This window comes from Rhinoderma darwinii, chromosome 4 (genome assembly GCF_050947455.1).
Source record: "Rhinoderma darwinii isolate aRhiDar2 chromosome 4, aRhiDar2.hap1, whole genome shotgun sequence".
NCBI lineage: Eukaryota > Metazoa > Chordata > Amphibia > Anura > Rhinodermatidae > Rhinoderma > Rhinoderma darwinii.
Window position 1 is genome coordinate 246,024,634 of NC_134690.1, and position 27,767 is coordinate 246,052,400.

The 27,767-nt window shown below is 41.8% G+C and overlaps 1 protein-coding gene across 1 annotated transcript in view; it reads right to left on the reverse strand.

Annotated features, from left to right (window-relative positions):
- THEMIS (thymocyte selection associated) overlaps nucleotides 1-27,767 on the reverse strand; it is a 66,055-nt gene that overhangs the window by 17,593 nt on the left and 20,695 nt on the right. Inside the window, exons 2-5 of the mRNA XM_075863714.1 lie at nucleotides 26,247-26,393; nucleotides 24,911-25,372; nucleotides 18,449-19,461; nucleotides 11,287-11,401 (exon numbers count right to left, since the gene is read on the reverse strand). Coding sequence (XP_075719829.1) covers nucleotides 11,287-11,401; nucleotides 18,449-19,461; nucleotides 24,911-25,372; nucleotides 26,247-26,393 — 1,737 coding nt within the window. The remainder of the gene's footprint in view (nucleotides 1-11,286; nucleotides 11,402-18,448; nucleotides 19,462-24,910; nucleotides 25,373-26,246; nucleotides 26,394-27,767) is intronic.

Below are 27,767 nucleotides of genomic sequence, written 5' to 3' on the forward strand. Positions count from 1 at the left end.
GGCCTAAGGGTATGTTCACACGCACTAATTCCGTTCGTAATTCGGGGCGTTTTTGCCCCGAATTACTCCGAAAATAGCGCCTCAATAGCGCTGACAAACATCTTCCCATTGAAAGCAATGGGCAGACGTTTGTCTGTTCACACGAGGCGTAATTTACGCGCCGCTGTCAAATGACGGCGCGTAAATAGACGCCCGCATCAAAGAAGTGACCTGTCACTTCTTTGGCCGTAATTGGAGCCGTTATTCATTGACTCCAATGAATAGCAGCGCCAATTATGTCCGTAATTGACTCGGCGTTCAAGCGCCTGCACATGCCGTTACGGCTGAAATTACGGGGATGTTTTCAGGCTGAAACATCCCCGTAATTTCAGCCGTTACGGACGCCCTCGTGTGAACATACCCTAACAGAGCAGAACGACTTGATTGACATCTGGCCGCTCACGCCCTCTTTTAGAAAATATAACCAGCGCTAGCTGCATTATCTAGTTGAGGAAAAAGGAAGTTAGGATGTGATTAGTAAAAAAAAAAATTAGAGCAATATATTTATATTTTTATTTATGTTAAAGAGGTGTTAAAAAAAAAAAAATTACTCAACTTGGGAATAACCCTTTAAGGCTTTAACATTACTCAAGCAATGTACTGCTCAGTTCTAGGGGGTATACGAGTACAAATTATATACTGTACTAGTTGATGCATCCTATTCGTATATACAGATTAGGTTACGTACTACCTATATGTTACTTACCATCGAATGCTTTTCGCGCAGCCGCCATCTTTATGACACTCCGTTTGGATGTTTGTAAACAGAAAAGCACGTGGTGCTTTTCTGTTTACATTCATTCTTTTACTGTTATTGCGCGAATAACGCTTGTCCCACGGAAGTGCTTCCGTGGGGCATACGTGATTTTCACGCACGCATTAATTTCAATGGGTGCGTGATGCGCGAAAAACGGCGACACATAGAACATGTCGCGAGTTTTACTCAGCGCACTAACGCTGCGCAAAACTCACGGACTGTCTGCACTGCCCCATAGACTTCTCTAGGTCCGCGCGAGCCGCGTGAAAACCACGCGGCCGGCACGGACGCAAAACACGTTCGTCTGAATCCGCCCTTATTGTGCATGAAGTGCTTCGATTCAAGCATCCTCAATGAGTACTGAGACTTCACATTTTTGTGGTAACAGCAGAGGGGGGCAGAGAATACCGATTGAATATTGGAAGGCATGTAGTTTGGAAGCTATAGAGAATATTTTTGTGAGAATGGTCCCATAAATGTAATTGTATGACACACTAAATCTGTGGCTGCTAATAAACCTATATGCTATCTAATGGTATATTTTTCTATTCGTAGCAAAACATTCAACACTAGCGTTGTCTCATATATTTAGATTCAGCTGATTACTGTTAGGGTATGTTCACACGACCTATTTTCAGACGTAATTTACGCCTCGAATTACGCCTGAAAAGACGGCTCCATTACGTCTTCAAATATCTGCCCATTGCTTGCAATGGGTTTTACGATGTTCTGTTCAGACGAGGTCAAAAGACAGTGCGTAAAAAGACGCCCGCGTCAAAGAAGTGCATGTCACTTCTTGGGACGTTTTTGGAGCCATTTTTCATTGACTCCATTGAAAAACAGCTCCAATTACGTCCGTAAAAGACCCGGCGAAAAACGCGAGTACTTGCAAAAACGTCTGATGTATTTTGCGTTTGCGTGTGAACATACCCTTAGGGTATGTTTACATGCAAACTCAAAAACGTCTCAAAATACGGAGCTGTTTTCAAGGGAAAACAGCTCCTGATTTTCAGACGTTTTTTAAGCCACACGCGATTTTCGCAGAGATTTTTACGGCCATTTTTGGAGCTTTTTTCGATAGAGTAAATAAAAAACGGCTCCAAAAACGTCCCAAGAAGGGACCTGCACTCCGTCGGAACAGAATGCCGTTTTCCCATTGAAATCAATGGGCAGATGTTTGGATGCGTTCTGCTTCAGATTTTTCGGCCATTTTTCAGGCGTTTACGGTTGTAATTTTGAGGCAGATTTTGATCTGCCTGCACGCCGTTTGCCGCATTTTTCGTGGTGTTTTTTGCTCGTGCCTATGGAGCACCATGGGCATAAACGCAGCGAAATACACTTTCTCTGCCTCCCATTGAAGTCAATGGGAGGTCAGAGACGTAAACACCCGAAGATAGGGCATGTCGTTTCTTTTTCCCGCCTCCGCCTCCCTTTGAAATCAATGGGAGGCATTTTCAGAAGTTTTTGGGCGTGTTTTCCAACGCGGTTTCCGTGTCAAAAAAACGTGTCAAATAACTCAGTGTGAACAGGGCCTTACTTGATAGAAGTATACGAAGAAGTCTGTTCATGCATTGAATAGATAAATATTAATAAGTCTGGGGAGGCTGTGTGTACACACTCGTGCAAAAATGGCGGCTGAATTGTAAAGGGTTATAGAGAATATCTCAGTATGGATTGCTAATAAACTTTGCCAATATAATAACTTTAGTGTCAGGGGCGTAACTAGGAAAGACTGGGCCCCATAGCAAACTTTTGACTGGGGCCCCCCCTCTGCTGGGTATTACACAACCCCCCCATTGTAGATAGTGCCTCCCTATAGATTCCACCACACAGCGCCCCCCTATAGATAGCACCATACACAGCCCCCTGTAGATAACGCCATACAGCCCCACCTGTAGATAACGCCATACAGTCCACCCTGTAGATAATGCCATACAGACCCCCTCTGTAGATAACGCCATACAGACCCCCTCTGTAGATAACGCCATACAGAACCCCTCTGTAGATAACATCATATAGCCCCCCCCCCCCCAAAAAAAAAACGGCCTAGAGTTTGTCCTACAAAAGACATGCATCCCCTATCCACAGGATAGGGGATACATGTGTGATTGCTGGCAGCGATAAGGAGAATGGGGGACCGAAAGTCCCCCGAAGTTCTCCATGACTAACCTCGGACTTCCGGCGTTCAATAAAAATGAAAGGAGCGCTGGTCACGCATGCGCACAAGCACGACCGGCGCTCCATTCATTTCTACGGAGCTGCCGACACAGACCCCGGAAGTCCGAGGTTTGTCATGGAGAACTTAGGGGGGACTTTCGGTCCCCCGTTCTCCTCATCGCTACCAGCGATCCCACATGTATCCCCTATCCTGTGGATAGGGGATGCATGTCTTTTGTAGGAACAACCCCTTCAGCGGCGTCGCGCTGTAGCAGCCATAGCGGCTGCTAGCGGAGCCTGTGGCCATGGGAGGGGGCCTTGCCGGCGGGTGCCACGGGCCCCCTCATGCTGCAGGCCCCGTAGAAGTCGCTACAGCTGCTATAGCGGTAGTTACGCCACTGCGTATAGGTTTGTACGGCGTAAAACTACAGCTCCCAGCATGGCCGGAACAATGGTAAGGATATGCTGGGAGATGCGGTTTCACAAAAAAAATCCTATCACCATCATCTCGCTGCAGATCATACAGTGACTACAATACTGATTAGAGGCAGAATAAACATTTACATTAAGTGACTCACCGGTGACGTCTCAGATTCTAGTTCTTTTCTCCTCCCTCCGGTTCAGACATCTATGATGGATTTCTCCCGGCCATGACCCATTTCTGCAGTTTTCCGCTCAGATGTCTTCAGCTTCTCACTTTTAAAACATTTCTGCACCTATAAACAAAGTTAAAATTCTCAACACATCTAAATATAACTGTCACACACACACACACACACACACACACACACACACACACACACACACCGTGCCCCCTGTAGATAGTGACCTACATAGAAGCCCATGTAGATAGTGCCCACATATGGACTCGAGAGCTGCAAGGTAATAGTGCTAACCACTGAGCCACCGTGCTGCCCTACATATAGCTTCCCCTATAGTTAGTGTTCCACGTATAGCCCACCTCTGTAGATAGTGTCTCACATATAGCTCCCCCTGTATATAGTGTCCCACATATAGCCCACCCCTGTAGACTGCACTACATATAACCACCCTGTTGCTAGTGCCCCACAGGTAACCCACCCCTGTATATAGTGCCCCACATATAGACCCCCCCTGTATATAGTGGCCCACATATAGACCCCCCTGTATATAGTGGCCCACATATAGACCCCCCTGTATATAATGGCCCACATATAGAACCCCCTGTATATAATGGCCAACATATAGAGCCCCCTGTATATAATGGCCCACATATAGACCCCCCTGTATATAGTGGCCCACATATAGACCCCCCTGTATATAGTGCCCCACATATAGACCCCCCTGTATATAATGGCCCACATATAGACCCCCCCTGTATATAGTGGCCCACATATAGACCCCCCTGTATATAATGGCCCACATATAGAACCCCCTGTATATAATGGGCAACATATAGAGCCCCCTGTATATAATGGCCCACATATAGAGCCCCCTGTATATAGTGGCCCACACCCCCACATATAGACCCCCCTGTAGCTACTGCCCCACATATAGACCCCCCTGTAGCTACTGCCCCACATATAGACCCCCTATATATAATAGCCCACATAAAGATGACCCCCCCCCCCCCACTATAGATAATGCCATTCACATTTTTATGAGGGAAAAAAAACAAAAAACTTAACATACTCACATGATCCCGTTCCCACGCTATTCACTGGCGATGCAGACATGCTCTCTTCTGAGCATGTCTGCAGGAGCTGAACGAGTGTCCTCCAATGACGCTGATTGGCGGGGCAGAATGACTTGCCTCGCCAATCAGCACCTTCCAAGCATGGAAGCGGCGCGATAATGTCATCGCGCCGCTAGCCAATCAGTGTCATTGTAAGGCACTGGATGGTCAGGCACGGAACATGCCCGGCCATTCAGTGCTAATACATGTATTTGGCTGCCGCTAGCACTGGGGCCCCCTCCGGTGCTAGCGACACCTACAGGCATGAGAGGGCCTGTGTAAGGCTCGGCGTCGCGGGCCCCACAGTAGCAGCCATAACGGCTGCTAGCGGCGCCACGGGGCATTTGAGTGGGCGTGTCGGCTGGCGGCACGGGCCCCCTCAAGCCCCGGGCCCCGTAGCAGCTGCTACTGCTGTTACCGCGGTAGTTACGCCACTGTTTAGTGTAGTTATAATAAAGTTGATTTTCGTTTTTTAATGTATTGCAACTGAGTTTATGCAATGGTAAGGTCAAGGCTAATACATGAGAGTCTAACAATTAAATGCTAGCTTATTGTAGATGTATACATGACTATGTTGAAGTTGCAGTAATAAAAACTCAATTTAAAGTAAATTTATTTGTCCTGGACTTTCAATGTAATAAAATCATTCAATGGATGCACCAGAAATGTAACATAGTCTGATACTCAATGTCATTTCATTGTACTATTTTTTCATGACTAATTTCTGAACCACTTATGAGAATGGCATTAAACAGTTTAGATGACTGTAAGTGAAAAGTTTTGGAATATATTACAGTACATAAAATATCAGCTCAAGTTATACATATCCATGCAATGATGTACAGTACTTTAGGTTGATGTTTAAAATGTGTCAAAATGTGTCAAAAGCAAGTAGAATACTTTAAATAAAATAACTAACAAAAAACGAGTCTTTTTTTTTCTGTGAATTTTAAACAGTCGCTGCATAGTTTACTATTCAAGGATAACATGCTCTATAAACATATCACTGTGGCCTTCTAAATGTGAATTTGTGTAGGTACCGAACAAAAAGGCTCAATAAGTGGAACGTCCTTTTCATTTGTTCGATCAAGGGATTTCAAGCTTTATGTAGATGCCACCCTGCTGTCGTCAATCGATAATAAGTGCCGAATTACGGAAGCCTTTATTTTAATTTTAAAAAAACTGAAACCAGGAGTGGATTTAAATATGCAGAGTATGGTCTGTCCTATGTACTTTCCCTCACTTTATGAGCCACACCTGGTTTTGGCTCCAAAAACGACATAGCACAACCTGATCAACCTGCACATGTGAATACACCCTTAAAGAGGCTCTGTCACCAGATTGTGCAACCCCTATCTGCTATTGCAGCAGATAGGCGCTGCAATGTAGATTACAGTAACGTTTTTATTTTAAAAAAACGAGCATTTTTGGCCAAGTTATGACCATTTTTGTATTTATGCAAATGAGGCTTGCAAAAGTACAACTGGGCGTGTTGAAAAGTAAAAGTACAACTGGGCGTGTATTATGTGCGTACATCGGGGCGTGTTTACTACTTTTACTAGCTGGGCTTTCTGAAGAGAAGTATCATCCACTTCTCTTCAGAACGCCCAGCTTCTGGCAGTGCAGATCTGTGACGTCACTCACAGGTCCTGCATCGTGTCGGCACCAGAGGCTACAGATGATTCTGCAGCAGCATCGGCGTTTGCAGGTAAGTCTATGTAGCTACTTACCTGCAAACGCTGATGCTGCTGCAGAATCAAATGTAGTCTCTGGTGCCGACACGATGCAGGACCTGTGAGTGACGTCACAGATCTGCACTGCCAGAAGCTGGGCGTTCTGAAGAGAAGTGGATGATACTTCTCTTCAGAAAGCCCAGCTAGTAAAAGTAGTAAACACGCCCCGATGTACGCACCTAATACACGCCCAGTTGTACTTTTACTTTTCAACACGCCCAGTTGTACTTTTGCAAGCCTCATTTGCATAAATACAAAAATGGTCATAACTTGGCCAAAAATGCTCGTTTTTCAAAAATAAAAACGTTACTGTAATCTACATTGCAGCGCCTATCTGCTGCAATAGCAGATAGGGGTTGCACAATCTGGTGACAGAGCCTCTTTAAGCTGGTCTTCGACATAATTGGGATATCTTTCGGTTTGCTAATAAACACGATTGATAGTCTATTAAAATCAGCTTACCGAGGGCAAATCACACAAAAGAAAGTGGAATTCACTGTAATATTTATTGGCCTAAAACAGGTACATAGGTAGAAATTTGCTAACCCTGTTCTGACCAGGTGACCAGGGAGCAGGCAGAAGCTGTGTGAAGCCACGGGAACTCATGTTTGAGAAGCAGTGTGGGGAGCATACAGAAAACCCCACTGCTTTAACTCTGTAAATGGTCACTAACTTTTCAACGTTACATAAATTAATAGGACAAGTGCATATGAAAAACTTTGTACTATATATTATTACAGAAAAATTCCTCTTTCTGCACAATTGAGCCCCCCCGCTTCCCCACTAGCTCAGAACAAAGCAAAAAAGGACACGGCGCCAATTGTGCGGATCAATGCGTAAAAAATGAGCAAAAATGCACATAAATGTTCACCTTAGAGCAGGGGTCTCAAACTCGGCCGGGTAAGTGGGCCGCATATAGAAAAAATGGGAAGTTGACGGGCCGCATTACTTTCAAATTTGATACAATACAAAATTATTGTTAATCAATTAGTTATTTGAACTACTATAACACTATATTACTAGAATAATAATAATAATAATAATAATAATAATACTACATTACTATAATAATAGCGCTAGGTTTAAAATTTGAGATATTTCTCCACGTGCTTATTTCAACAATCCAGCTTTCCAGTTTAAGTGTCGCTAAATGCAGTCCGGCGGCTCAGTTAGCACACATGTCAAGATTGGGCAGCCCCTTTTTAGATAGTGCCGCAGTGCCCTCTGTGGATGCTGCCGCAGTGCCCTCTGTAGATAAGGCCGCTGTGCCCTCTGTAGATAAGGCCGCAGTGCCCTCTGTAGATAAGGCCCCAGTGCCCTCTGTAGATAAGGCCGCAATGCCCTCTGTAGATAAGGCCCCAGTGCCCTCTGTAGATAAGGCCGCAGTGCCCTCTGTAGAGGCTGCCACAGTGCCCTCTGTAGAGGCTGCCACAGTGCCCTCTGTAGAGGCTGCCACAGTGCCCTCTGTAGAGGCTGCCACAGTACCCTCTGTAGAGGCTGCCACAGTAACCTCTGTAGAGGCTGCCACAGTACCCTCTGTAGAGGCTGCCACAGTACCCTCTGTAGAGGCTGCCACAGTACCCTCTGTAGAGGCTGCCACAGTACCCTCTGTAGAGGCTGCCACAGTACCCTCTGTAGAGGCTGCCACAGTGCCCTCTGTAGAGGCTGCCACAGTGCCCTCTGTAGAGGCTGCCACAGTACCCTCTGTAGAGGCTGCCACAGTAACCTCTGTAGAGGCTGCCACAGTACCCTCTGTAGAGGCTGCCACAGTACCCTCTGTAGAGGCTACCACAGTGCCCTCTGTAGAGGCTGCCACAGTGCCCTCTGTAGAGGCTGCCACAGTGCCCTCTGTAGAGGCTGCCACAGTGCCCTCTGTAGAGGCTGCCACAGTGCCCTCTGTAGAAGCTGCCACAGTGCCCTCTGTAGAAGCTGCCACAGTGCCCTCTGTAGAGGCTGCCACAGTGCCTTCTGTAGAGGCTGCCACAGTGCCCTCTGTAGAGGCTGCCCAAGTGCCCTCTGTAGAGGCTACCCCAGTGCCCTCTGTAGAGGCTGCCCCAGTGCCCTCTGTAGAGGCTGCCCCAGTGCCCTCTGTAGAGGCTGCCCCAGTGCCCTCTGTAGAGGCTGCCCCAGTGATGTCAGGGGCTTGCCCAGAGCTGGAGTCCCAGGCAGAGCGCTAGTAGGCTCTTCCTGGGACTCCAGCTGTGCTTCTGACATCACTGGGACTCCTGCTCTGGGGAAGCCCCTGACATCATTGTCGATGTATGGACCGCGATGTCAGAGGCTTCCCCAGAGTCCCGAAGCAGAGCCGATAATAGCGCTCTGCCCAGGACTCCGCTCTGGGGAAGACCCTGACATACTGTCCATATATGGGCAGCGATGTCAGGGAATTCCACAGAGTCCCGGAGCAGAGCCTGTACTAGCGCTCTGCCCGGGACTCCGGCTCTGGGGAAGCCCCAGACATCGCTGTTCATATGTGGACAGCGGTGTCAGGGAATTCCACAGAGTCCGGGAGCAGAGCCGACACCAGCACTCTGCTCGGGATTCCGGCTCTGGGGAAGCCCCAGACATCGCTGTTCATATGTGGACAGCGATGTCAGGGAATTCCACAGAGTCCGGGAGCAGAGCCGACACCAGCGCTCTGCTCGGGACTCCGGCTCTGGGGAAGCCCCAGACATCGCTGTTCATATGTGGACAGCGATGTCAGGGAATTCCACAGAGTCCCGGAGCAGAGCCGACACCAGCGCTCTGCTCGGGACTCCGGCTCTGGGGAAGCCTCAGACATCGCTGTTCATATGTGGACAGCGATGTCAGGGAATTCCAGAGTCTCGAAACAGAGCCGATACTAGCGGCTCTGTGTCCCGCGGGCCGCAGATGACAGCCCCAGGGGCCGCATGCGGCCCGCTGGCCGCGTGCTTGAGACCCCTGCCTTAGAGGCTGCAAATAACTGGCATGTAATTGCAATACGAAGCTGCTGCCAATCCCAACGCAAAACTCTCATGGAGATGCCAAACAGTAATAATAAAATTGTAAAAAACGGGATGAAACGGCGCTGCTGAGTAGGTTGGATAATAATTTATTGTAAATGATACAAAGGATGCTACACGTCTTCATCGGGCATATCATCACATTGATAAATAGTATAAAATTGATATTGACATTACAACAGCATTCTATTTATTAAGTTGTTTTATACTATTTATCAATGTGATGCTGTTGAACTCTGACCTGCTGTTTTGGCGGTTTTTGGACCAGGAAGCTGGTCTGAATTGGCCCAATTAGGCTGTCATCAATTTTGTGTGTGTGTGTGTGTGTGTGTATATATATGTGCCTATTTACTATCTTTGTGACATACCTGATGAAGACGCCGGTCCGGCGTCGAAACGCGTAGCATCCTTTGTATCATTTACAATAAATTATTGTCCAACCTACTCAGCAGCGCCGTTTCATCCCGTTTTTTACAATTTTATTACAACTAGCTCAGAGACAGAGATAGATAGAGCATACACAGGGAAAAACAGTTTTTAAAAAATGTGCAATATAAGTCATATAATGGCCAGAGAGACTGTTATTTGTTTGTACACATATTTAACAGCTATTTTGAAAAGTAATCTGAAAAGTTAGGTATGCTTTAAGGCCCCATGCACACGAACGTAAAAACGCCCGTAATTACGGGCCGTAATTACGCCACAATTTTATGGGCCCATGGACTTCTATTGGCCACGGGTACCTCCTCGTATGCTTACGGGAAGGTGCCCGTGCCGTTGAAAAATATAGAACATGTCCTATTTCAGGCCGTAATTAGGGCACGGGCAGGCTCACAGAAGTCTATGGGGCTACCGTAATTACGGGTGGCTACGTGTGTGCCCCCGTAATTACGGGAGCGTTGCTAGGCGACGTCAGTAAATAGTCACTGTCCAGGGTGCTGAAAGAGTTAAACGATCGGCAGTAATTGTTTCAGCACCCTGGACAGTGACTTCCGATCACAATATAGATCAACCTGTAAAAAAAAATAGAAGTTCATACTTACCCAGAACTCCTTGCTTCTTCCTCCAGTCCGACCTCCTGGGATGACGTTTCAGCCCATGTGACCACTGCAGCCAATCACAGGCCAATCACAGGCTGCAGCAGTCACATGGACTGCCGCGTCATCCAGGGAGGTCGGACTGGATGTCAAGAGAGGGACGCGTCACCAAGACAATGGCCGTGTAAGTATGAATTTATTTTACTTTTTCTGCAGAAAGGGCTGTCCCTTCTCTCTATCCTGCACTGATAGAGAGAAGGGCTGCCGATTACTGCAGTGTAATTTTGCAGTGAAAACGTGCCCGTAAATACGGGAGGAATACGGGTGACACCGGACCCATATTTACGGGCACGGGTACGTAAATACTGGTGCAATACGGGTCGAATACGTGTGACCAAGGACCCGTATTTACGCCAGTATTTACGGGTGGACAAAAATACGGTCGTGTGCATGGGGCCTAAGGATGTCACACTTTCCTTAAAATCACATACTTTTGGCTATATTCAGATGTAGCAGACTTTTTACACTATAGAATTTGCCACAAATCCACCGTGAATGTTTTGATTGCGGATTTTGCAGAAGAATTTATTGTGGGTTTCACCATATGAGTAGCAATCTCTTGCAAAATTTACAACGTATTAGGCATGCTGTAAATTAAAAAATCCACAACCACTACCGCCAACTTGTTGTAGAGTTTTATAAAAAACCTATTCACTAGCATTGTATGAAATACGCACCGAAAAGAAGCAATAATAATTGTATTGATAAATATGTTTGCTACAGGATACATATTTACAAGTCAACAAAAAAATCACAAATTACTAATGCGTTACATACAGAAACAAGCATTTTAAGATTAACTCACCTATGCTGGGCTTTGCTGTGATGTTCGAACCAATTTCATTGCATGTTTGCAAACAGTCTTCCTGGCTACTTTCTATTTGTAACGTTTCTTCAGCATTTTCATTTTTTGAGAGCATCTATAAAAAGCGCAACATAACACACTCAATGCCATGTCATCAAATCCATAATATAATTACCCAGAATATCACAAATTTTGTAGTGGTGTAAGAGTAGGCACAACTGGAGATAAAAACGGAAACTATAATTACTGCCTGTGAGCGTACAAATGGTAAGGCAAAATTTCCAACATCTCTGTTCTCCAATGTGTAAATGGAACTTGAGTTCTCGATTCTAACCGGACTATCAGAAGAGGCAAGGGAATCTTGAGACTGCTGCTTCCACATAATAATTGTTATATAGCTACAAGTTCTAATAAAAAATTTTTTTTTCAGGAACAGTGCTTCTCTAGTTCACGGGCCATGTCTGGTATTGCATGAGGCTGAGCTGCAATACCAGACTCAGTGACTGAGTGGTGCTGTATCATGCAGCCCTTTTAACCCCTTCCTGCATTTGTATGCATCCTGTAACTGTATGCCCATTTTAGCAGTGCCTTCCGACATCTCACTGCAACAGCCGAGATCGGAGTTACCTTCGGTCCCAGATGTTCAACCCTTCGAAGCAGCAATCAATAGCAACTGCAATATCATGATGGTTAGACAGGGAGGTGGCTCCCTGTGTCACCCATAGGCGTTAATTCTGTATGTTGGACATCTTTTGCGTAGACAACCCTTTTAAATGTGCAAAATTACAAAAATATTTTGATAAAAACTGTACATGTTTGGTATTGCCGTAAATTCATAATCATACCAACCCCTAGAATGGGAACGGTGCAAAATTTATAATGCAAAGAAACAATGGCGGTATTGCATTTTTTTCCATTCCCCAAGTAAGAGTTAATAAAATTTAATCAATAAGTTATAGCAACCCCAAAATTGTACCATTTAAGAATTTTTAGTTATCCACAAAAAAAAAAAACAATACCACTATGTCGATGGGAAAAAAAAAAAGTGTTGGCCCTCAGAATGCAGTGAAAAACGAAAAGAAAATCCAGTGGTCCTCAAGGCCAAAATAAACTTGTCCCTGAAGGGGTTAAAGAAACACTGATAGGAATGTCTCTGACCAGGGTAAACCCTCTAGCACTTTGTTCAGTCTTGCAAGGCTTGTTTTTTTTTTTTATTATTAATTATTATTATTATTATTATTATTATTATTATTCAGAATAAAAGAACAAAAAAGCATTGCAAAAGGAAGCACTGTCTGAACTGATTGTGAGCAAAACAGCTTGGTGTTAGGTCCGTATGCTTAAAGTATACCTCCCATTACATTATTTGTTACATATGATGCATAATAGCAATTTGCACAAAATTATATTAGGTATAAATAATGTTAGCAATTTGATTTTATTAGGTCATTACATACAGTGATTTATGCTCAGTATAACACAGAGGTTAGCAATAAAGTAAAGATGATTTTCCAGCCATATTTGAATCATATTTTCACAGGGAGCAAGTTCTATTGCTAATGAACAAATTAGCACACACATTGTTTTACCAATGCATGAACAAGTACCAGACAATTTGGAGAATAGTGATTATATAACGCTATCCGTCTGAATCCAGTTTTCCATTTTTTATCAACAATACATATACAATAGATGTTTAGTCTCAAGATGCGCATTTATCTGCTCACATCTGGTCATGTAAATTCACAGCCAATAGTGACGCTTTCAAAGTTTGTTCTTGCCCGCGGCTTTCTAAAGACACTAATTAATGACCCTTAATGACCAGCCTATTTTAAACCTTAATGACCAAGCCATTTTTTACGTTTTTCCATCGTCGCATTCCAAGAGCTATAACTTTTTTATTTTTGCGTCGACATAGCCATATAAGGTCTTGTTTTTTGCGGGACAAGTTGTATTTTTTAATAGCACCATTTTGGAGTACATATTATTTATTAATTAACTTTTATTTACTTTTTTGGGGGGGAATAGAAAAAAAACTGAAATTTCGCCACTCATTTTCGCTTCCTAAATCTACGCCGTTTACCGTGTGGTATAAATAACACAATACCTTTATTCAATTTGAATCGTTTTTGTATGTTTTACTACTTTTACACAGTGAAAACACTTTTTTTGTCAAAATTATTTGTTTTTGTCTCCATATTTGAAGAGCCGTAGACGTAAACGCCCTGAAAAACGGCCGAAAAATCAGAAACAGAACTCCTCCAAACATCTGCCCATTGATTTCAATAGGAAAACGGCGTTCTGTTCCGACAGAGAGTTTTTCGCTGCGTTTTTTTACGCGTAAAAAACCGGCCGTGAAAAAGAAGTGCAGGTCACTTCTTGGGACGTTTTTGGAGCCGTTTTTCATAGACTCTATTGAAAAAAGCTCCAAAAACGGCCATGAAACACGCGAGTGGCACAAAAAACATCTGAAAATCATGAGCTGTTTTCTCTTGAAAACAGCTCCGTATTTTGAGATGCTTTTGACTCTGCGTGTGAATATACCCTGAGTTATGAACTCTCGATCTCTGCATCTTAAATGCCAGTCATTAGCAACATGGAGACTAGTAAAGCAGTGTTCAGCAGATAGCAGTTTGTGGGATTACCAAACTATTGCATTTTATGTCTGGTCTTTAGGAGTTTTAGGTTAATAATGCTTAATCACTGTAGAAATGAAAAGTTCTACAACTTTCAAATATTCTTTGAATATAAACAAGAGTGTTCTCATTCATACACAGAGTCAAAACCCTGTATATGTCTAGTCCTGCTCTCAGCTGAGAAGTGGATACAATCAGTGGCGGATTAAGTAGACAATAGGCCCAGGGCTGTTACCCAAATTTGGGCACCCGTTCTCCACTGGCGCCCTGCCGCCGTAACTATTGTTAACACTACGTTTGGGCAAACATTAACAAATGGGTGTTACGATTCTCCTTGTCAAAGGGCTGTGTCCCTACATACTGACAGTCTCCAACCATCGTTGACAGTATCACACGGGCCGCGTGCTTGAGACCCCTGATCTAGACAATGCTGTGTGAGCTAAACACCCTAGACTTATTGTAGAAAAGTGAGAGAAAACGCCTGAATTACGTCCATAAATAGGGCATGTGAACATACCCTAACGGTGGAGAGAAGAGAAACCTCTTCTCTCCACTGTTAACCCCTAGCATGCCACAATGAAAATGAGAAGGGGGGACTCCCCATTGATCGCATCACAGGAAATCCCTGTGAGGCGATCAAGGTCATACCTTGTGGTCCATTGAAGGACCCCATGGCTGTCTGACCATATTTTCTGTTTTTAAGGCATACTGAGGTTTGCCCTAACAACTGCCTTTGTACAATCCGTGCAAAGGCTAATATGCTGGCATATAGATATATGCCAGTACATTAAAATTAAAAAATAAAAATTAGAAATCTTCCTATGGGATTAATAAAAATAGTTAAATTAATAAAGAAAACAAGAGTAATGTTAAATAAATAAAAACAATCTGTAAAAAAAATACACAGAAATGAAATTATTTTACAATTAATAAACTTTACATAAGTCCTAAAACATGAAAAATTTGGTATCAACATGACCGTAACAAACTGTGCAACAAATCTTTAACATTAGTTATGATGATCAGTGTATGGTGTAAAAAAAAGTATTAAATTAAAACTGCAGCGGAATTGCTTTTTTTCTGCATTTTTGCCAAAATAAAATTTATATAAATTAAACGATAAGGCACTTACATAAACGGCACCTACATAAAGTACACTCTCATACAGCGACGCTGCACAAAAAAAATAAAAAAGTTATGAGCGCCGGGATGCAAAGAGGGAAATATAAAAAAATTAATCTGTCCTCAAGGCAAAATGTGGCCGTGTCCTTAAGGAGTTACTTTATATAAAGCTATGAAAATCCATTTAAAGGGGGAATTCTTATTTGTATCACAATGTATTTTTATAACAAACAATAGATTTTATCAACATATTCGCAAAGTACCATTTTTTTTTTCTTTTTGCAGTTCTGTTGCAAGGGAAAACCACAGGTAGATTACTGAGCTACCACAAAAGGTTTAAGCTATCCAAAGAAACAGTATACGCCCCAGTTTACTGCTCACCCACTTCCTGGATGATGCTTTAGTTCTCTTATGATTAGGCTACTTGTAGTTAAATGCTGGACTAATTCTCAGTACAGTCCGGAGGACCACTGCTCTGCTAACACAGGGATAAGGGCAGGTTACGTGTATGTATACTTGCACTCAGTTACATTACAAGGAATACATACACATAAAATGTTGTGGTGAGGTTGCATGAACAATCGATTGGCTTCATATTAGAATTAGCATTGGCTGTCTTTATCATATAGTTTAATATGATGATACACGGCTCTCGGTAACACATGAACTGTTATTTTCTATTTTTATTTGGAGAAGTTTTTTTTATGCATTTATTGATTGCATTATTATGAATACAAAACATCTCCACTAGAGTTTTTTTGCTGTTTGTTTTTCTTTTTGTAATTATGTTTTAATCCGGTCCTATTTTTGGACCTGGTTCTTATTTTAAGACCTAAACTCACTGCTTTTTGCAACTTGTATAAAAATAAGCCCTGACTAAAAAAAATTACAAATGTATTTCTGCATCAGTTTGCATTCAATAGAAATTAATTTGATCCGTCAAAAACTACTGTAAAAGAAAAAATATGTATACAAATGGGTAATCTAAGGTATCATGCACATGGTTGTATTACAGATCCATGCAGTACAAATATGTAACATGGTGTTCATAGCGTTCTGTACTGCAAACAGAAAAAAAAAAATTCTGACAGACTCTCCCTCTCTGATCTGCATACCTTGGAACCACTTCACTTTTGCGGCCTATTTCTGTTGTTTCACCCCCACCCATTTACGATGCTGTGGGTATATACTATCATGGATTTCTCTGGTCTTATTTGAGCCTCCATTTGTTGATTTGAAGCTTCATCTGAGACCACTTTAGGTCCAATTCCAGTTTATGTCCATTATTCTAGAGTCCTATGGAATATACACCTATTAACAGGACATCTATATACTGCTATTATGCTTCACACTTGTGTATATACTGTATACGTATATTTTCTATGGATATATATATATATATATATATATATATATATATATATATATATGATTCATTGCATGCATCACTGATGTTTCTTCTGCATTTATTGCAGTGTTTGAGAAAGGCCGTATTTGTAGGCCAAAACGTTACACGCAATTTTGCCAGTTTCTGCATGAAAGATTTTTTGCAGCAGCATAACGAACTACGGAGTTATCTTTGAAAAAGAGTTATGTAATGACTGTAAACACTGCTGTTTTACAAAAGCAATACTGTATGGATGAACCTGTAAGGCTAAGTACACACAGAGTTTTTTTGATTAGTTTTTTGACGCGGAAACCGCGCCAAAAACTCGTCAAAAACGGCCCGAAAATGCCTCCCATCGATTTCAATGGGAGGCGGGGGCGGTTTTCTCCCGTGAGCGGTAAAACCGGCTCGCGGGATAAAGAAGCGACATACCCTATCTTCAGGCGTTTCCGCCTCTGACCTCCCATTGACTTCAATGGGAGGCAGAGGAAGCATATTTAGCGGCGTTTTATGCCCGCAGCGGCCAATGGTCGCAGGCGAAAAACGCCGCGAAAATCGGCGTGCAGGGAGAGGAAAATCTGCCTCAAACTTCCAAACAGAATTTTGAGGCAGAAATTCTGCCTGCAAAATACTCCGTGTGAACATAGCCTAAGGCTGACAGTATTTAGAAATCTCCCCATTTGTTTTGATTTTGGGATCAGCAACCTACTACATCCGGTCGCTTGGAAACCCTATATAAATATAAATCTCCCTTTTAAGTAATTCAGTGCTTTATATACATCACATTCAGCCACATCAAAAAGTTCTGTATCATTTTGAAAAACACCTAAAACCAATATTCCATTTTATTACATTTCTGCTTGTCGAAATTCTCATTTTCTTCAAGTAACTTGAATGTCAGTTGTATTTATTTTTTTATTTTTAACAACAATCAATCAAAATGATTTGGAGAATGTGCAAACCTCTACAAACGTATTGCCATTGTACAGCAATAAAGAAATGCTCGATATTATCCTCATATGTGTTGTAACCAGTGAAGCCTAGAAAGAGGGCTGATAAAATGAGAAATATAGCTTTGCCATGATGAATACAGAGAGTAAGGATACTGTTATTGCAGTGGGGAATATATAACAGCAAATATTTTGATTAATGTTGTTAATAGCCAAGTAATTGAGAGAAAAATGTAGATAGAAAATGAGCGTCAAATAACAACATATAAAGGAAACAAAGCAGAGCAGATACAAGTGAAATGTAAAAATAAGCTCATAAATAGAATCGTTGTGCTGGATCTGTAATTGTCATGGTTGCCTTCTTTTACAATCCATAGTATGTCTCACAACATTATTTTTATTATGAGCAAGAAAGACAAATGAATCTCTTGCGGTTTGGTGAACAACTTGCAATAATGTTTCAACGGCTCTAGTTCTAGAAAATTAATTAACATTCCTGTCAATACTGCAAAAATAATAATCACAGTTAATTCTGGCTTCTAAGTTTATTGCCACCAATATTCTTTACAAAAAAAAAAATTCTATGACCATGAATTGGTTAGAAGTGGACAAGTGTTATTTTAGTTTCCCAACCCTACAAGACCTTTTTTGGGTCCAGGACCCATTTGTCCCATTTCCTTTCCCCCTGAATTTTCCTGCTGTATAAATACGGTACTCCCAAGTTGTCCTTCTCACCTATATGAATATTATTGGTCACTATAGTATAAAGTGTCATTAACTAAGTTTATTCTGCTCTCTTCAAGCCTACAACGTTCTGTGTCTGTTTTCCATTCTTCTCCTTTTACTTATTAAGATTGTAAAAAAAAAAAAATATTGTGCCAAAGAAATATTAGCATTAAACTCATTTATGATGCTGTCTGTTCAATGTTTCTACCATTGCCACTCTCAGTGATAGTCAAAGCCTAGGTCCTATATGATGACTGAATATATACTGTCTATTAGAAAGACGCAACCATGATGACCTGTTAATTATTAAAAGGAAAGGAAAATCAAAAAGAAAAAATTACCTTTTGCATGATTATTGGCTTGGATGTATTCATATGCAAAGGAGTCTTTGGAGGTCGTGGTGGTGGGAGCTGAGCATGGTTTTCATATCTTCTCACCATATAATACTCCTCTTCATTAATTTCTTCTGTGTTAGTTTTTGTTGGTAATGAAAATACTGTGCCTTGATAATGACCAACGACCAGAAAAGAAATGCTTAGGCGGAACACTGGAAGTTCCCAAACATCTTCAGGTCTATCATATAAACTAACAAGCAAGTATGAGTCTGTAATTTGCTCTTCCAATTTCAATACTGATGTGTTGGCTAAAATGTCCTCTCCCACTGTAAACAAGTCCCTCACTGACACCTTTACATTCAAAGGCAGCTGAAAATTTTTGCAAAGTTCTGATAAGGAGTACATTTTGCTATCATGCACGATCTCTATAAAGCCCCCTTCTACATACAGTGGAAGACTGACTTTCATAAAGGTCCCCTCTATTGTTTTTGTACATTCAAGAGTATCTATAACAGTTTTTGTTCCTTCACATATGACTTCATAGGGCTTACACTCTTTCACCTGCAACATGTCTCCGACATTTAGTGAGGAAAATTCCTTATGTACTGAATGGAACGATTTTGTTGCTACCACATGCAGATCGAACATTTCTCTCTTTGCGATATTTATGTCATAGACAGTTGGAAAGAATCGGGGCCGCCGTTTAAATTTTCCCTTGTAGCTGGACGGAATAAGGAAATGTCTCTTTGGATTATCACTTCTGGACTCTGAGGCAATAATTCTATCAGCTTGATACTTTTTGTGAACAATGATCCTTTTTCCACATCTTAATACTTTGTAAGCATTACAATGTTTTAATGGCCCTTCCAGAATTTCTGCAACTAATGGGAATTCATTGGTAGTTTTTTCAAAGATATCCTGAGTGTTTAATATTTGGGCGAAGTGTAATAAATCACAGTTTGGGGTAATATCCAATACTTCTACATCCAGATCTGATAAAAGATTAAAGAAACCTCCATCTGAAAAAAAAGAGAGGGAAAACCCATATCACGGAGTTACATAGTTAGTATGGTTGAAAAAAGACAAATGTCCATCAAGTTCAACCAAGGGATGGGAAAAAGAGAAAGGACAAAACTAAAATTCTACACATCACACAGGAGCTGATATTTTTTTGTTCTAGGAAATTATCCAACCCTTTTTTAAAGCCATCTACTGTCCCTGCTGTGACCAGCTCCTGCGGTACACTATTCCATAGATTCACAGTTCTTATAGTAAAGAAGGCTTGTCGCCTCTGCAGATTGAACCTTTTTTCTCAAGACGGAGGGAGTGCCCCCTTGTTTTTTTAGGGTATTTTACATAGAACAGGATTTTACCATATTTTTTTGTATGTGCCATCATATATTTATAGAAGTTCATCATATCTCCCCATAGTCATCTCTTTTCAATGCAAAATAGGTTTAATTCTTTTAATGTATCCTCATAACTTAGATTCTCCATGTCCTTTATTAGTTTAGTTGCTCTTCTTTGTATTTTGTCCAACTCCAGGTCATCCTTTCTGTGAACTGGAGAACTGGAGCCTAGAACTGAACTGCATATTCTAGATGAGGCCGTACTAATGCTTTGTATAGTGGTAATATTATATTCCTGTCCCACGAGTCCATGCCTCTTCTAATACACGACAATACCTTGCTGGCCTTAGAAGCAGCTGATTGACATTGCATGCTGTTATTTAGTCTATGATATACAAGTACACCCAGATCCTTCTCAACAAGTGACTCCCCCAGTGTAGCTCCCCCTAGGACATATGATGCATGCAGGTTGTTGGTACCCAGGTGCATAACTTTACATTTCTCTACATTAAACCTCATTTACCAAGTAGATGCCCAAACACTTAATGTGTCCAAATCAGCCTGTAATTTCCGAACATCTTCCATAGACTGAATAATACTACATAGCTTGGTGTCATCTACAAAAATAGAAATAGTGTTATTAATCCCATCCTCTATATCATTAAGAAAAAAGTTGAATAATAGTGGTCCCAGCACGGAACCATGGGGTACACCACTTATAACCGGGGACCATTTATAGTAGGAATCATTGACCACAACTCTCTGAATACGGTCCTTAAGCCAATTTTCAATACAGTTACAAAAAAATACGTTGTAAGCCTATAGTCCTTAATTTACCCATTAGACGTCTATGAGGGACAATGTCTATGAGGAACAGTATCAAATGCCTTTGCAAAGTCCAAAAACACTATATCCACAGCAACCCCACTGTCTAGGATTCTACTCACCTCTTCATAAAAACCCCCAAATATGATTGTTTAACTTCTTAAATTTGTTAGCCTTCTTTAAATAATAGAGTAGTTGACATTTTAATGGTATTTTTAATACAGAGTCACATACAATATGCACAAGGCATGCATAGACATATACTATATGGACAAAAAGTGTTGGGACACCCACACATTACAACTACAGGAGCTTTTATGACATCCTATTCTAAATCCATAGGCATTAATATGGAGTTGGTCCCCCTTTCCAGCTAAAACAGCCTCCACTCTTCTGGGAAGGTTTAATACATGATTTCATAGTGTATCTGTGGGAATTTTTGCCCATTCATCCAGAAAAGTATTTATGAGGTCACACAGTGATGTTGGACGAAAGGCCTGGCTTGCAATCTCCGCACTTTTTCCACCCAAAGGTATTCGATGGGGTTGAGGTCAGGGCACTGTGCGGGACAGTCAATTTTTTCCCAATCAAACTTACCCAACCATGCCTTTATCGACCTTGCTTAATGCACTAGGGCACAGTAATGCTAGAACAAATGAGGGCCTTCCCCAAACTATTCCCACAAAGTTGGAAGTATGCAATTGTCCAAAATCTCTTGGTATGCTGAAACATCACTGGAACTATGGGGCCTAGGCAGAGGCATAGCTAGGGGTTCAGCACAGGGTGTGGCAAAACATATCTGAGTGGGCCCTAACCCAGTAGGCTCCCCCAATGCATTTTTACAACTGCAGAGGTGCAACCTAATCATAGTGGTTATCATTGTGAATGAGCAGGAGTGCTGTACTATATACGCTGCTATATTATCCATGATAATTAAACGTTTGAGAGCAGTATAAAAGGCTGTCTTAAAGAGGCTCTGTCACCACAATATAAGTGCCCTGTCTCCTACATAATGTGATCGGCGCTGTAATGTAGATAAAAGCAGTGGTTTTTATTTTGAAAAACTATCATTTTTGACCAACTTATAAACAATTTTAGATTTATGCTAATTTGTTTCTTAATGGACAACTGGGCGTGTTTTTACTTTTTACCAACTGGGAGTTGTAAAAAGAAGTATATGATGCTGACCAACCAGTGACCAATCATCGTCATACACTTGTGATTATGCAATGAAAGAAGCTGGCCTGGAACAATGAGAAGTGTATGACGCTGATTGGTCACTGATTGATCAGCGTCATACACTTCTCTGTACAACGCCCAGTTGGTAAAAAGTAAAAACACGCCCAGTTGTCTATTAAGAAACTAATTAGTATAAATCTAAAATTGTTCAAAACTTTATCAAAAATTATCGTTTTTCAAAATAAAAGCCAGTGTTGTTATCTACATTACAGCACTGACCACCAGATTATGTAGGAGATAGGGCACTTATAATCTGGTGACAGAACCTCTTTAAGTACATTACACATGGATAGCCTAGTTTAAATTCTATCTACTACATTATGCAAAACAGTAGAAAAGAAGGGGACTATTATATTAAGAATGATTAACAGAAGAAGACACGGCAGCCGTCTCAATATCACAGACACATCCTAATCTATAGAAGTTTAATAGCAGACTATAATACCAGGTCAGTGATATATCAAAAGGAGATACACATCCAAACCAACTTGATACTTGAAAGTAGTAGACTAGCCAAAAATAAGCAAGGAGAACATCGGCTCTAATCCATCACACAAAACTTATCATACACAAATCCCAGAAGAAGAGCAGGTGAGCGGCTAGAAGTACATTCACAATTAGGCCTACAGCATGCAACTATTATAATTCAGAGAGAAAAACACTTTAATATACTCATAGAAAATACATTTAAAAAAACATGCTACTCGGTATATACAGGGATGATAGGGGTGTGTACAGGGAGGATGGGGGTTATATACATGGATTATGGGTGCTTTAGCCATCTTCCCCGTATATAACCCCCATCATCCCTGTATATATCAACCATCATCCCTGTATATACAAGCCATAATTCCTGTATATAACCTCCATCATCCCTGTATATACCAGCAAGGCTGGTATATACAGGGCTGATGGGGGTTATATAAAGTGATAATGGGGGTTATATACAGTTATATACAGGGATGATGGTTGGTATATACAGGGATGATAGGGGGTTGTGTACAATTATTATGGGGGTTATATACAGGGATGATGGCTGGTATATACAGGGATGATAGGGGGTTGTGTACAGAGATGATGGGGTTATATACATGGATGATGGCTGCTCCAGCTATCATCCCCATTTATAACCCCCATCATCCCTGTATATATCAACCATCACCCCTGAATATACCAGCCATCATTCCTGATTATAACTGTATATAACCCCCATCATCCCTGTATATATCAACAATTATCCCTGTTTAAAGCAGCCATTATCCCTGTATAATTTCAGAACGGGATAGATCAGGGATACATCTTGCTCACCCTCTCCTCACACGCAGGCAGGCTTCTTCTGTTTCTGGCGGGCAGCATTAGAAGCGTGCACTAGCAGACGTGCCTAGCGTTCGCGCACGTCTGCTAGCTTGAATGACTGTCTGATCGTGCACAGTCAAGGTGAGGGCGATGGGAGCGGCAAGAGAAGTGCGGAGTGGCGGGGAAGAGCAGAGTGGCGGGGAAGAGCAGAAAGGCTGGAGCGGAGCAAAGGGCCCCACCATCGCATTGGGTGGGCCCCACCATCTCAGTGGGCCCGGAGCCACTGCCCCCTGCACCCCCGCTAGCTACTCTACTGGGCCTAGGCCAACCCCTGAATAGTAATCTAATAGCATTATCCCTCATTCACCAAACTTTACAGTTGGCAGTCATGCAGGTAAAGTTCTCCTGACATTCATCAAACCCAGACTCATCCATTAAACTGCCAGATTCATCACTCCACAGAACACATTCCCACTCCTCCAGAGTCCAGTGGTTGTGTGCTTTACACCACTCCATTCGAGGCTCGGCATTGTGCTTTGTGATGAGGAACTTGCATGCAGCTCCTCGGCCATGGAAACCCATGTCATGAATCTCCCAGGGCACAGTTTTTGTATGGAGGTTAACGCCAGAGGAGGTTTAAAACTCTGCAGCTATTGAGTCAGCAGAGCGTTGGTGACTTTTATGCACTATGTCCCTCAGCATTTGGCAACCCTGCTCTGTAACTTCACGTGGTCTTCCACGTTGTGGCTGAAATGCTGTTCACAGACTGACTTGTTATAATGGTGGCATCCTATTACAGTACTACGCTGGAATTCAGTGAGCTATTTAGAACGCTTCATTCTTTCACAAATGTTTGTATAGGCAGACTGCATGACTAGGTGCTGTATTTTATACACCTGTGGCAATGGGACTGAATGACACACCTGAATTCATTGATAATGAGGTGTGTCTCAGTACTTTTGTCCACATAGTGTAGCATATGTGCAAATTGTGCAGGTGTTCAGAAACCCTGTAGACAAGGGTCAAACTGGCATTTTAACAACATAGAAACACTCTTTACTGTCTACTAGATTGAATGCAATGGACTGTGCCAATGATTTCAGTGGCTCCTAAATACTGGTAAATTGGCTTACCAGTGAGGGATTTTTTTAAATCAGATTAGTAGTTGAGGAGCAAGAGGCTCAAATAATTTTGCACAAGGGAGACTCTGCAGTTTGCATCCTCCTCTGGCACAAGGTTATAGTTGGGTATCAATAGTTTAAATATTGAAGCTGAAAGGGACAAATATATTTTAGACAAAGGTAAGAAAAATGTGTGTTCAGAAGACTAAAGGCCCTTTTACAAGGGCTAATGATCAGGCAAACGAACGTTCATATGAATGTTCATCCCCGATCACTGCACTGTGTAAACAGGGCAACAATCAGCCGATAGATAGGCTGATTGTATAGTTTATGCGGCAATAAATATTATCGTTGTCGGCAGCACATCCCCATGTGTAAACAGGGAGATGTGCTGCCGACATGATTGAAATCTATGGGGACGAACGATTGTAGTAATGATCGCTTGTCCCCATACATAACCAAGCATTGCTCCTTGTGAAAGGAGAAAACAAGCGCTGATCAACAAGCTGCCTCGTTGACCGGCGAACGTTTTCACGGCCCATGTCAGGTCGTGTAATAGAACCTTAATTAATTAGTAGAATTTGCTGCAGCCATCTTCATTAATCTGTAACTATTGATTCCCTGTCCATTATACTTACATTGTGTCAGCGTCTTTACTTCATAGACAGGGTTTAGAACCATCATTACTTTAATAAAAGCACTGTAGAAAAGTTTTTGACTTGTGCAATTGCCCACAATATCTTTAAGTATCACAGTTCTAGTCCTGTTCTTTGGAATTTTCCAGTCCACAATCTCTTTGAGCGTATAAATTCTTTCATCCAGACACTCATAAAATTCTCCAGTATGGGACAGAGGTAAAGTAAATGAGTGACTTGTTCCCTTTATGGTCACCTTACATTCTACAGACTTGACTCCATTTATGTCTTCTACAGAGTTGAATATGAGGTTTATGCCTTTTTCTATGATTAAGTCTCCTACATGAAGATTGGAATGGCTATAAAGGTTTGGCTTGCCAAACTGTAAAGATCCAATACGTAGTGTCTGTACGATTTCTTCAATGGAGTGATATGGATTTTTATCGGGAACAATTGTAAACAAGCCTACAAGGTAAAAAAAAATAGATACTGGACATTTATATATGCCAAAACTGTTTTCACAATATATCAGTCATTAAAACTTTATTTTTAATAAGGGCTCATCCAAATAGACGTTCTAAAGGGGTTGCATAATGTTTGGAAAAATTGCTGCTTTTTTCCAGGAACAGTGCCAGTCTATGTCGGGTATTGCAGTTCAGCCCTATTAAGGTGCTTGTTGCTGAGATGCAATAGTAGACACAGACAGCGGACAAGAGTAGAACTTTTTCCTGTAAGAAAGCAGCCATGTTTTTCAAATCTCATACAACCTCTTAAAGAGCATTTACCTCTAAATTGGATTTATATATGAAAAGAGAAGGGTTATTCCCATTACAGTTACAGCATTGAGATGATTAAAATAACCCCTCAAAATTCTCCGTTATGTATGAATTTTTCAAATAGCTCCTTTCCAGTGAGTTTTTTTTTCCATTTGCTTCAGATCTACGTATACATTTTCCCTCCTTGGACAGTCTGTATGCAAACAAATGCAGCAGAATGTACAATAACATCCCCAAGATCTGCTCTTGGAGACTAAATTACTACAGAAGGTATTTTACAAAATGTGTGCACATACATTACTCCCTACAATCAGATTTATTTACTATGTCCAAATAATTCCTTTAAAGTGTATTTTAGTTGCATCATGCTTTGGTAGGATATAATAAACATGAAATTTGTATATTAATTCTCTTCATTCTTGGTGGTTCATAAGAGGTGATTCTCATAAGGGAGCTTAGTTCATCATGTTATCAGTGCAGCCAATATAACAGAATACTTCATGTGACATATACAAACATGTAGTTCTGATATTATACTGTATCAAATGACTATTGTGCAATACCTGGGAAATTAGGAGGAAACTCGGCTGCAGGCAACCTGTTGCATTCATTGTAAGTTGCTATAACTTTCTTCACTTTTAACTCAGTGATTTTGATAAGATCTCCTGTTGAAAGGGAGCATTCATTTCCAGTGAGTTCATAATGGGAACCTGGATAATTGCAAGTGGAACATAGTTAAGTTCAATGTTGAAAATTGCATTTAATGGGGTTGCCCCACCATTAGATATCATATTAATTTCATAGATAAACAATGTTTGCTATTTACATGCTGTTATAAAATTATCCCGTGAAGATTTATGGAAATTACTTTCTTCCCTGCTTGTCAGGGAAGGAACAGAGCTTCTGAAGTAGCATAGGAATAAAGCTGAGGAGAATTATTTTTCTCAGCTTATCAGGACTGTAAAGACTTGCATTCTGACAGCAAACATGAATCATACACAGCCCACACAATCTTCAGTGTTTTATTTCATTATATTTCCATTGCTTTCTAAGGGAGTGCATTCTATGGCTGTCACACAGTATGTATCTTCACTTGTCTGGATTCCAAGTTACAGTACCCATCTGCAGGGAAGGTAAGATGAGAATATACTGTCAGCTGCTAGAGGGGAAAAGAGAGTAATTAAGCTCAGAGCCCCTCTTCTAGCAGCACAGATTATCTGACGCACCACCAAGGGAAATAGTTGAATATATATACCGTATTTTTCGGACTATAAGACGCAGATTTTAGCAAGAATAAATCTTGCTAAAAAGTCCCTGCATCTTATAGTCCGCAGTCAAGGGACCCAACATCGCCCGGCCCCATGACTGCTTCATTACTTAACCCCTTCCCGACCCATGACGTGCCGGCATATCATGGAACAGGGTGGGGATGATGTATGGAGCGGGCTAACACGCTGAACACACTCTATACACTGCAGGTGTCAGCTGTCTTTTACAGCATACATGCTGCTCTAATGGCCAGGAACAGCAATTTCGCTGTCCAGCTGGAGCTGCAGGTGTTCCATTGACCACATGCCACCGCTCTCAAAGGCTATCATAGTGCACAGCGAGATGGCAATGGAGGCTGGAATGGAGGTTTATCCTCTTCAGTGATGAGTCTCACTTTTGTCTCTGATGCAAGAGATAGCCGGAGATTAGTTTGGAGACCATGTGGGCAACACCATGAAGGGGCCTTCACAAGGGAAAGTCACCCTGGTTCTACTACCGGGATTATGGTGTGGATCAATGGCTCATCTCCAGAATCTAGTACTCATAACCTGTAATATTATATTTTACAAGAAAGGCATCAAGGCCCTTCTTAAACTTCAAAGAATCAACCATCACAACATCCTGTGTGTAACGTCTATGGCCGCGGTCCGTCGTTCTGACTTACGCCACGACGGCCGCGGCCATGGACATGTGAGTTCCCTGCAGCATCGTCCTCCTGTGAGCCACCGGCACTCAGTTCCTGGAATCGAGACTGTCTCCAGAGGGCGCACGCCCACACGTGCACGATCTTAAAAAGCCAGTGCGCACATAATTGC